General features: G+C 39.8%; 3 protein-coding genes across 3 annotated transcripts; 2 read left to right on the forward strand and 1 right to left on the reverse strand.

The window, feature by feature from the left end:
- Nucleotides 1–643: 643 nt before the first annotated feature.
- On the forward strand, nt 644–4,340 carry Cbr-fos-1 (the record flags this gene model as incomplete). The annotated part of the gene is made up of 7 exons (XM_002636777.2): nt 644–721; nt 836–905; nt 955–1,094; nt 2,767–2,880; nt 3,388–3,924; nt 3,973–4,153; nt 4,222–4,340. 7 exons carry the CDS (start codon nt 644–646, stop codon nt 4,338–4,340), a joined length of 1,239 nt encoding a protein of 412 aa, XP_002636823.2.
- A 486-nt stretch (nt 4,341–4,826) lies between these two features.
- On the reverse strand, nt 4,827–6,304 carry Cbr-rpt-2 (the record flags this gene model as incomplete). Its single annotated transcript, XM_002636776.1, has 4 exons — nt 4,827–5,051; nt 5,104–5,826; nt 5,874–6,094; nt 6,142–6,304. 4 exons carry the CDS (start codon nt 6,302–6,304, stop codon nt 4,827–4,829), a joined length of 1,332 nt encoding a protein of 443 aa, XP_002636822.1.
- Nucleotides 6,305–6,607: 303 nt separating this feature from the next.
- Nucleotides 6,608–7,648, forward strand: Cbr-aps-1 (the record flags this gene model as incomplete). The annotated part of the gene is made up of 2 exons (XM_045237766.1): nt 6,608–6,849; nt 7,357–7,648. 2 exons carry the CDS (start codon nt 6,608–6,610, stop codon nt 7,646–7,648), a joined length of 534 nt encoding a protein of 177 aa, XP_045094094.1.
- Nucleotides 7,649–11,500: the final 3,852 nt, after the last annotated feature.

Below are 11,500 nucleotides of genomic sequence, written 5' to 3' on the forward strand. Positions count from 1 at the left end.
GAACTTTGATTCTAAAGTCTTTTGACTAAAGTATACATTTTTTTCAAAGAGATCTTTGAATATTCTAAATCTTCGAGTGAGTTTTTGAGGCTTTGTGATGATTGTTTATCTCATGCATAAAAAGTCCAAAAGGCCAAGAGGAGAGGATACTGCTAATTGGCCTCCCGTAGACTCTTATCACGAGAATCTATTTTTTTTCGTATAGTGGCACTAAAAGTTTGAAATAATCTAGGTCGGGAGAAAAAAAAGTGTTACGCCTTCTATTTTAGACCTCCATGTTTAATTGCGTTTTAGCACCGTCTGGTTATTTCTTCTTTCGTTTTTAATAGCTTTCAAAAAAAATTATCGTTTCTAGAAGTGTCGTCGTCGACCATAAACTATTTCGATTCTCGATACCTATTTCTTGTTCTTTTTTTTCAACACAGTCCGCCTTTAGTCCTATAGTCAATCGTCAAACAAATACCGTACTTCACTCCGTTCGTTCTCCAGAATGGGCGGAGCTTTCGTCCCTCTCGTCACTATCCTTATACACTTCATCATCATCGTAACTGCCTGTCCTGATATCAATTCTTTCACATAATTCTCAAGAGTCATTGCTCATCTCCTTTAGAACTCGAACTGGGTGCCACGTCATTACAGAAAAATGAGTCACCAAGATATGATATGGGCATTCCATGGAGCCCATTATGACGATACTCACCATTTTAAGAATCAATATGACGTAAGCATGAGCTGCAAATAGGTTGATATGAGTCAACTCAACAAGTAAACTATGTATACAATAGTCTAAAAATCCACCCAAGATCAAGTATTGATTAATTTCGAAATATTTCAGTTCCCACAAACGGACATCACATCTCCGCTTACTCCGAATCTCAGCTCACCTTTGACACCACATCCATTTGGTACGAATGCTTCAAGATCTTTCTCAAAATAAACATTTCCAAATTTAAGGTCCGATCCCAGGGATTCCAACCAATCAACTCTACAACCGTTCACCATTTCCTGACTTTTACACAGCAACCACTTCGACGCCTATGGTCCAATACAATACTGGAAAGAAGTCGGCGGCTGGAAGAAAACCAAAGGAGGAGGTAGGCTTCAGAGCCATGGATCGTTTTGAAGAGGCTAGTTTTGGAGTTTTATTTCCTGGAAAGTTTCATAATTCTCAAGTGGCTCTGTTTAAATAATTTTGGCTTTTATCCGACAGTTCTTTTTAACTCAGCTGATATCTGACTGAAAGAGAGAGAGAGAGAGAGAGAGAGAGAGAGAGAGAGAGATGTTCAAAACATCAGTCTATGCATATTTTGTTTTGATGAGAGGCAGAGTGACTCAGGACCAAAATTATCCAAAGTTTTGTTTTGTCAAAACAAAGTCTGAGCAGGTTAAAATGTAGTGCGATCTCTTTTTGTATAAAAACAAACTCATTAGGAAATTCATACGAAGTTGCTTCTCCAAAACAATACTACGGTAACCAAGCACTAATTGGGCGAATAGATAAGGTAGAGTATAGAAATGGACGAATGGGAACCCACGGCGGGAACCTCGCACAGCAGCTGGAAAAACAAGGGGTATGAAAAAGTGGGTGGAGATTTCATGGCAACACCTTCTTCAACTCCTCTCTCGTTTCGAAGTGACTCACATTTTTTTTTTCACTTTTCTCTTCATTTGACTCATACTGTCCCCCCACCAAAAACTCGCTCTGTTTCTCTTAAAATTTCGTCATCAACACCACTGCTAGTCATTCAATATTTCTGACTCATATTCACTGACTACTCTATTCATTTTTTGAAAACTTCTCAAAGGGAAATTTCACTCAGAGGGCCTCCTGAGAAGTGGCTGAAATGACGTGGCAGTATCGCAACCAAACTGCCTATTTCGTGGTAAGAAACCATTATGTCTTGATCTCGAAATCTTGACTATCTGGATAATAAAAATACTGTTTTGGTGGTAGACAAGCTAAACAAGCACCGACTAATTGCAATGAGTCATTTCTAAAATATTTGTGGTACACTGATAACGATTCATTGAGGAATGGGGAAAAGTTACTGTAGATTAACGTCCTAGTTGGATTACGGTAGCGGTTAGATGAAAAAGATTTTTGATTTTATTTCTGGCATTGAGGTAATTTCAATCGGTCTATTCAGATCGTTGGGTGATCTTGGAATCTGAATCTGTTACCACATTTTCTCTATAACCCACCAATCTCGATTTCTGTGAAAAATATCAGAATTTTGTCAACTGATTAGATTTTGGATGAAATATGTTATCAGTTGACAACTTTTTGATATCTTTCTCAAGAATCGAGATAATTTAGCTCACAGTGAAGGGTGGGCTTCTATTAGAGGGAATACGGTAGTTTCGTTTTTCAATGTATTTTTTTTACTTTAGTATTCTGGATTGTTGGATGGTGCAAACTATTTTATATCAAATTAAAAAATCTCTACATAAATGTGCCCTTTTTCTTCTTCTTCTTCAGTTTTTAGACTGACGCCCTTTCTTCCTATCCCAACCCACCAGGTACACTATGCAAAGTAAATATATTAGTCATCTCTCAATATTGTATCTACATCTCTCTTCTTCTTCTTCGTACACCCAACACGCGCCCACCTTTACAGTCTTGACCTAAAAGCAAAAGCATCCATACGCTTCTAAAGAGGAAGATAGACCAGGGAGAAAACGAGCCACTTGAAAATAAGAAATGGGATAATCTTTTGAGTAATCAAAAGACTGTCATCTCAAGAGCTAAGATTAGATGGATTTCAGGATAACATGGACGACGACGACGATGATAAGAAGCTGAAGCGACGTCAACGAAATAAGGAAGCGGCAGCGAGATGTCGACAAAGAAGGATCGATCTGATGAAGGAACTTCAAGATGTAAGGAATAACTTATCCGATTTCGTATGAGTCAGGATTTGAGAAAAATCGTACAGGGTGGCGCATTACACGGACGGGTAAAACAGGCATATCTTGGGACATGAGTATCTTGAAGGCACAAAAATTAGTAGAAATATAATTTTAAGTTTTATTCAAAGCTATTGAATTTTTCAAAGCGATTCCTCAAATCTAGGTTTTGTTCAGATTGTTCAAAGAAGAACGGTGAAATGTTTCTTGCACACCGTTGCGATTTTGACGAGATCAAGCAACTTTCATAAGCGATAACTCGGCTAAAAGTTCATCAAATATTTTGAAACTTGGTCAGTTTACTGACGAATCATTTGACCTTTTGCACTTCAATTTTGAGCCCAGTACAACGCTTTACTCAAATTTTGTTCTAGAACAAACTTTTGTCCCGATAATCATGCTCCACCCTATAGGATATCTTCATGAGCTAAACGTCTTAAATTTAAAAAGAAACCATCAAAAACATAGTGTTTATTCCAGCAAGTAAACGGATTCAAACATCTCAACGACAAAAAGACATCAGACATTAACGATCTTCGTAATAAGTTGAACAGTCTCAAAAGCTATCTGGAGAACCACGATTGCAAATTGAGTCCAGAAGAGCGTTTGAACCATCTCCGTCATTTAGCGATTCCTCCACCAGCACAACCACTACCGCCAATTCATCAGACTCAACAACTCCATCATCAATTAAGAGTCCAACCTCCACGTGCCGACTCTGTACCGTATTCCGTCAAATCCAGCCACTCATCGTCATCTTCTGAACAACACTCACCAATCGAAGACTACAAACCGTCGATCGATCAGTTGTTCCTTCCACCAATCTCCAGTATTCAAAAGGATCGTAGCAACCACAACTCAATGCCACCACCACCTTTGCCAGCAAGCACGAGCTCCGCGGGAATGCAAATAATCACATCCATTCCGATTTCGCATGCAGGGCAAATGAGGCATTCGAACGCGGGTCCGATCCCAATGAGTCGATCTGAAAACATTTTCGCTGAGCCAGAGCTTAAGGTTTGTTCTGAAACTTTGAATAGAAATTTGAATATTCCATAATTTTAGATTCCAAAAATCGAGTTGATGGATCGTACTCTCACCTCGTTGGCCACTGACGACGTTGAACGTCCGTCAGCACTTCCGATGCTTTCAAGAACTCCAGTGAACCATCCAATCAATACGCCAAGCAGATATCAGCAAACACCACAAAATGGACAAGGCAGCCTATTCATGGGAGGAGATGGAAGTTAGTTTTTAAGATTAAAAAGAAACTTAAATTCAAATTTCTTCAAATATATTTCTTTTTCATTTCAGTTGGCGATTTCCTTGCTACAAACACTGGATTAACACCATCTGGCCAGCCAACAATGAACTTTGTTTCAACTCCAACACCAATTCAATCACTTCCGGATGCTGATCTCCGCCCACTCTAGATTACAATTCCAACTTCAATAAATAAATAAAAATGGTTTTTTTTTATTTCCTCAAGTTTTCGGAATTATTTTAATTACATTGTTTCTGCTTCCGTACCACTTGCTCCCAGCCAGTTTTCATTCCTATTTTCATAGTTTTCACTTTTAGTTTCTATGTCAACTTTCCTTTCTCTCTCAACCCCTGATCCCAATTTTTGTGATAACTGATTCAAATCGTCCCCAAATCGAACACTCTTTAACATCGTTCCCGAATCCATCACCCCTCCGTTACTGGTAATTTTGTATTTTCTTTTCCCATTCAGTTTCTCTTTTTTATCTTCTTTCCAGCTGTTCAACAATTCCCCCAATGTCACATCACCACATATTTTTCGATGAAACATTTACCTCATTCGGGAAATATTCAGGAAATACATTAAAATCGGTTATAGGGAAGGGGTATCGTTGAGTGGACATAAAAGAAATGATAATAAATAAAAAACGACACATTTACAAGTAGAGCTCTTCGGGGGCTCCTTCCTTCTTGCGGTAAAGGACATTTTCTTTGGACTTCTGGAAATCCTCCATGGTCACACGCATTCGACGTTCACGGAGAGCCAGGAGACCAGCTTCTGTACACATTGCCTTGATGTCAGCACCACTCAACTCATCCTTAGCAGTGATGAATTCTTCGAGGTTCACATCGTCTCCAAGGGTCATGCGTGATGTGTGAATCTGGAAAATTAGCGGCTTTCCTTTCTTCTATCATGTCAGTAACAGTGATTACCTGGAAGATGCGGCGCTTGGTTTTCTCATCTGGCAATGGGAACTCGATTTTACGATCAATACGTCCTGGACGGATCAATGCAGGGTCGAGAGACTCGATACGGTTTGTAGCCATGAGCACTTTCACGTCTCCACGAGAGTCGAATCCGTCTAGCTGATTTAGAAGCTCAAGCATGGTACGTTGAATTTCCCGTTCTCCTCCAGAGTTGGAATCGTAACGCTTCGTTCCAACAGCGTCGATTTCGTCGATGAAGACGATTGATGGTGCATTTTCCTCGGCGACGCGGAAAAGCTCACGAACCATTTTTGGTCCGTCTCCGAGGTATTTCTGGATAAGCTCTGATCCAACAATACGGAGGAAAGTTGCTGATGTTTGATTCGCTACGGCTTTCGCTAGAAGGGTCTTTCCAGTACCAGGGCAACCGTAGAGGATAACTCCCTTTGGCGGCCGAATACCCATTTCTTCATAGTATTCAGGATGGGTAAGAGGCAATTCAACAGCTTCTTTGATTTCTTGAATTTGTTGATCGAGTCCTCCAACATCTGCGTAGGTTTCCTGTGGGGCTTTCTCGAGTTTCATAACAGATACCATTGGGTCAGTGTCATCGGAAAGTACTCCGATAACTGCATGATTTTTGTGGTTGAGAAGTACAGAGCATCCTGGTTCCAACTGTTCCTTGTCTACGAATGACATGATGTTGACATAATGCTCACTTCCGACGTTCTGAACGGGAAAAAGTAATCAGATATCAACATCGATTATAAACTTACAGTAGAAACAATAGCATGTTGATCATCAATAATTTCTTCCAATGATCCAACAGCCATTGGAGTTCCACGAAGCTCATCAACCTTAGCACGTTCTTCCTCCTGTCTCTCCTCTTGTGGCTTCAGACGCTCTTGGTTTTGGATGAATTCCTGCTCCATCAGCAAGTAATCCTTGATTCTCTCACTTTTCAACAACTTCAGACGGCATCTGGCGTGTGGGGTAACTAGAAATGTGAATATGCAGTAGAGAAATCAAATTTTTAGACTATACCTGCTGGCAATTTGCTTGCGGCATCTGGTCCTTTAGATCCCTTCTTCTTTTTTCCGATTCTTGATGGAATTGGAGCCTCATACTTCTTCTTTTCTTTCTTTTCGTTATCACCGGATCCCCGGTCGTTACCTCTTCCTCCGAAGCCAGACTGTTGCTGTCCCATTCTGAAAAACGTATATTAACGTTAGCAAATACGGGGATGATAATAGACAAAACCTCTATAAATATAAAAACAGGAAAATATAACGAAAAAGAGAGACTTTGAAAAATAAAATGATGACAATGCAAATGCGCTCTGCTGTTAACTTTGCCGTTAAACTGCGCGCGCCTGGGAGAACGGAGTGTCGTTGCAAATATCGATGAAGCCACATGTCACCGATTTTGATATTTTTTCAGCTTTTCGAGCTATTTTCACATTTTCGCAATTTCCTGCTTGAAAGAAAAAATTGCTTCGTTTGCAGCCAAAATGATGCAATATATGCTTCTCTTCAGTCGACAGGGAAAGTTGAGACTACAAAAATGGTACACCGCATATCCCGATAAGGTAATTGGCTTTTTTTTAAAGTTGAACTTCGAATTCCTTACAACTAAATTAATGTTTCAGCAAAAGAAGAAAATTTGTCGCGAACTCATCACTCAAATTCTGGCTAGAAAACCAAAAATGTGCGCTTTCCTCGAGTACAAGGACCTGAAGGTTGTATACAAAAGGTAAAATTTTTACGCAGTAATGTCGGATTAAAAAAAGTGACACCTGAAAATCTCGGAGACGGCGCTCGTGTCGATTTACGAGGGGGCGGAGCGAAAACGGATACTGTAGACAACAAATTTATTCATGTGAATTTAGTGGGATTTTCTGAACAAAGTTCTGATTCCTTGATATAAAAACGATCGCTAGCATCTCTAGAATCTATGTTTAAGCAAAAAACTAAAATTAAACACGAAAGTAGCTCGAACGAGCCGAAATTCTAAAATATTACGTTTTTGCCGCACTTTTTCGTAGATCAAAAAAAGCAAAAGTTTTCAAATTCTCAGGTGTCACTTTTTTTAATTCGACAATAGAAACGGGGAAGAAAAAGCCGTATAGTCTATATTTTTCTCAAAAATAAATTAACCAGATTATAAAAACGCAGTGTGTAAAGTCTCTACGATTACCAATATTTTTTTCGTTCGCACCTTCTCAACATTCATCCCTCCGAACTTGTCCAAATTTTTCAGATACGCCTCACTCTACTTCTGCTGTGCAATTGAGCAGAACGACAATGAATTGATCACGTTGGAAGTTATCCACCGGTACGTCGAGCTTCTTGACAAATACTTCGGAAGTGTCTGCGAGCTGGATATAATTTTCAACTTCGAGAAGGCTTACTTCATCTTGGATGAGTTCCTTCTCGCCGGGGAAATTCAAGAAACCAGTAAGAAGCAAGTTCTGAAGGCTATCGCTGCTCAAGATTTGATCCAAGAAGAGGAAACTCCACAGGGCTTCTTCGAGGACCACGGTTTGGGATAATTCACAGCTTTAAGATAATTCATATTTATAATTTATTATACCGCTTGTAACACTCCAATCTATTTTTACCTTACATCCGTTTGCTTGAGCTCTGGTTGTGATAAAATTCTTGTGAATAAGATAATGAAGCATACATATTTTTATCCATTTCATTTCGTATCTTATTGGTCAACTTCAATGCATGATAGGTGTTATTGCTGAAACTTTTGTGTGTGAATCAATAATTTTCTTTGTAACTTTTCGAATTTTTACAACGAGTTCTGTCTGTTCGATGATGCTCGTCATGACATTACTTGAGCTAATGCGACGAAATCCCGAACTTCCCGCAGATAAGTGTAAAACACGTTGGGTTCAAGAAGAATCGAACAGAGGCAATCTGGAAACGTTCTTAGTGTAACATGTCACTCCGAACGAAGAGAGAAAGGGGATGATTGGCACATCAGGACGAATTGTCATTTGTTCGATTACAAAACAAAAGTTTGCAACTTCTTGCTAATCAGAACTATGACTGGCTTCAACGGATATGTTTCCATTTTTAATATCTAGTTGATCTTCTGTTGATTAAAATCATGGTTAAAATCAGTGTGGAAAAGTCCCAAAGCCAATTCTGTATTCCCGCCATGCTATCATTTACATTTCATTCTTCCCTCAATTCGTGAAATTAATTTTTGTGTCTTCTTCATCATCTTTGCCCAAATCTACTTTTTTCTCCTTCCATTCACTTTACTTTCCATTGTTTTTGGTTTTACGTTGGACAAGGACAGCAAAGAGCGGTGAGAGAGGAAAATGTTTCCGCGCGGATTCACTCCTTTTCTCAAGTATCCCACAATTTGCTCCATCCCCAAAACTACGACCGCACTGTTGTTCTTTTTCCAAGTTTTTGAAGCATGTTTCCAAAAATTCCAATTTCCAATGTTATGTATGAGTTAGGGTTTACTTTCTGTACCGACCCAAATAATTATTTTGAAAAGTCGCCATGAGACAGAAAACGTACACGACAAACCAGGTTTCACATTGTTCTCCAAGACAGAAAGAAGTGTAGAAAGTGTAAATGTTGGCACCCTGCCGTGTTCTTCCCTCTTGTTTTCCCACCCAACGACTTCCAAGTTAAGGTCAGACTGGGTGGCTTTTCTTGAAGGTGACAAACCGAAATGCAATTGCAGAATCACTACTGTTTTATTCTTAGAATGTAGAAAACAATTTTCTATCATTTGTTTCACAGCCCTTTCTGCACTTCCGTTCTGCCATTCACACCTTTGATGAGTTTTCCAGGTAGGATGAGGTCTCTTCACCTTTTCCGGTTACATGACAGTTCATCCCTCTCTCCGGTTGAATACGTCTGTTAGTAACACTCAATAATTTATTGCTCCCTCATCTCTGTTCTCCCATAGTATAACAACAATTGTGCATACAAGATTATTACGTTGTATCTGCCCAGATCTAATCCTCTATTTATATGCAGAGATGTAACCAGTTGTTCTCAATTTTTGCTTTAAAAATGGCCGAACTGCCTGGCAGTCAGCTGCATATTCGTTTTACAATACACATTTGCATGTCGAGTTTTCAGTATCAGATCGCTTCGAGTTGTTTGAAAAGAAAAACTTTCACAAGCCTGTCAATATGTACCTAGAAGATCAGATTAGCCGTGTGGGAACATAGGTCGATACCATCTCAGTTCTCTTCCATTTTTTTCCGTTTACGGTCTTTCTTTCAATTTCCTCCATAGACATTATCTTGCCTAATCCTTTTTTCCCATTTCCACTTGCATCAACGTCAACACCTCCAAGCGAGACCTTTAACTGTCCATCATTTTCATTCGCTCATCGTTCCAACAGACACACATGGTTTCCTCTCGTTTTTGCGCTAAATCGTATATGACAGTTTTTTTACAAGAACTTCCTACAGGAAACTGGTACTGTACCAGATAGTCAGTTCCTATTTGTGTCATTACCACCCATGGTACAGGTTGTCTAACCCTTCGTGGTGTTCATATTATTTTGGACGCTTCGTACATTTCGTCGACCGTTCTAGTTTATTCCGACTATGGCTTCAAGACAAATTAGTCGGGCTATTTATCCTCATCGCCATATTATAGGAAGAAGTCAAAAGTTTCGACTAGCCATGAGTAAATCGTACTATATAATTGCGTGCGGGCATTCTGAATACTTTCACTCTATTCTTTCCTAAATCCCCACATCAGTTGTTGCTTCTTACTTTTCTTCACCACACTTCATATATCATTTCGGAAAATGCATATTCATTTCGTCGTTGTCTTCTGTGCTCATCATCCATCATTCATTCTCCACTTCCACTCCTGCTTCCTGCTCTAACCGACATAAACTTCGGCTCCTCCCACTTCTGCTCAGTTATCTTCTGTTGTGTGTGTGCTCACCCTGACCGTTGTGAAGTTCATTCTTACAGGCGTTTTCCATTTTGATTTAAATTTCGTCTCAGTCACTACAGAGTTCGTTCTGTTTCATTCTTCCTTGTAAATACCACCTACCCGCATGTCACGTTGTCCTACTTTTCCTTATGTCGTTAATTGCCATTCCGGTACACACCGTTTTTCTCTTTGCTTCTTCTCTACTTCCGATACACAGCATGCTGTACTTTTTTTAAAATGCTCTCTATTTTGCGCATCCTTATGACCTTCCGATCCTCATTTAGAGTACCTAGGTGGTACTATTACTGGGAGGAAATGAAGATGGCTATAAATCTCATAAAAGGCCTGAATACAAAGAAACGGAGAAATTGAGAGGAAGGGGTACTGTTTTCTTCTTCTTTTTTCGTTCGGCCAACCCCATTGTTCCGTTTGTTTGTAATGATTTTTATGGCTTGACGACGATCCCCGAGAGGCAACAGCTGTCATTTTTTGTCGTAGCGTATTCAGGGCTGACGTCGTCAAAAAGAAGAGATAAGCCCGATAGGAGGTAAGTGAGCTGTTTCGACTCATGAACTTGTGCCGTATCTTATCTCCAGTGAGAACTGAAAGGCTATTTAATGAACCGCCTTTTTCTTTTTAGTTCATTCATTTTTACCGCATGATAGATCTCGGGTTCGTCCTTCCTCTGCTCGGTCAACGAGAAACTTCATTCTGCGACGCCCAAAAATGGTAATTCATCGTCCATCAGCGTCGTCGTTTCGTTTCATTCGATTTCATTGGTTTTTTCATGTCCCACCCCAAGGTTAAGAAGCCTCGCTAACATACCGCTTCTTTTTCATCGTCGTGTCAATGTCGGCAGACAAAAGGAAATGGGTTCACTCCTCCTTACTTTTTTGTTTCTTCTCAAATCTTCTCACCTCCGTTCATTCCTATAGTGTGGCGTCGGCACATTCTCTTCAATTGTGCACCACCACTTATCAATTGTGAACTATAGAAACGGTGCGCGGAAGTCTTTGATCTTTTGGTGTCGTGAAGGAGTTGCGCGAGCGTTTATTACTTGTTTTACAATTATCCAGGTGATATAACATTGATATTGACTCAGGACACGTGCCGAAAAAACACAGTTCCTTCGAGTCTCTGGGTGTTATTCCAAAAAAAAAATACCGTAAACACTCTTATAGAACGACCCCCTTTTCTTTTTTTTTCTTTTTTTTCGACACTCCCCCGATTCCCGAGGGAACGTCAATTCACAAACCAATTTCATCGCCCATTACAAAAACACTATCTGCATCGGTACCAGAACTAGCATAAGTTGTGCATCCAGAAGACGTCATTGTGCTCGTCATTGAATCAAACATTGGACATTTATCATTACCAACAATATGTGAAGAAGATGCTGAAGACGTCGTCATAACCGGCTTCTCCCCTAGATCTTCGCTGTTCATCACTTCGTCTCCAAGCCAACCCCT

The sequence above is a fragment of the Caenorhabditis briggsae genome (genome assembly GCF_000004555.2).
Source record: "Caenorhabditis briggsae complete genome, chrV, whole genome shotgun sequence".
Taxonomy (NCBI): Eukaryota; Metazoa; Nematoda; class Chromadorea; order Rhabditida; family Rhabditidae; genus Caenorhabditis; species Caenorhabditis briggsae.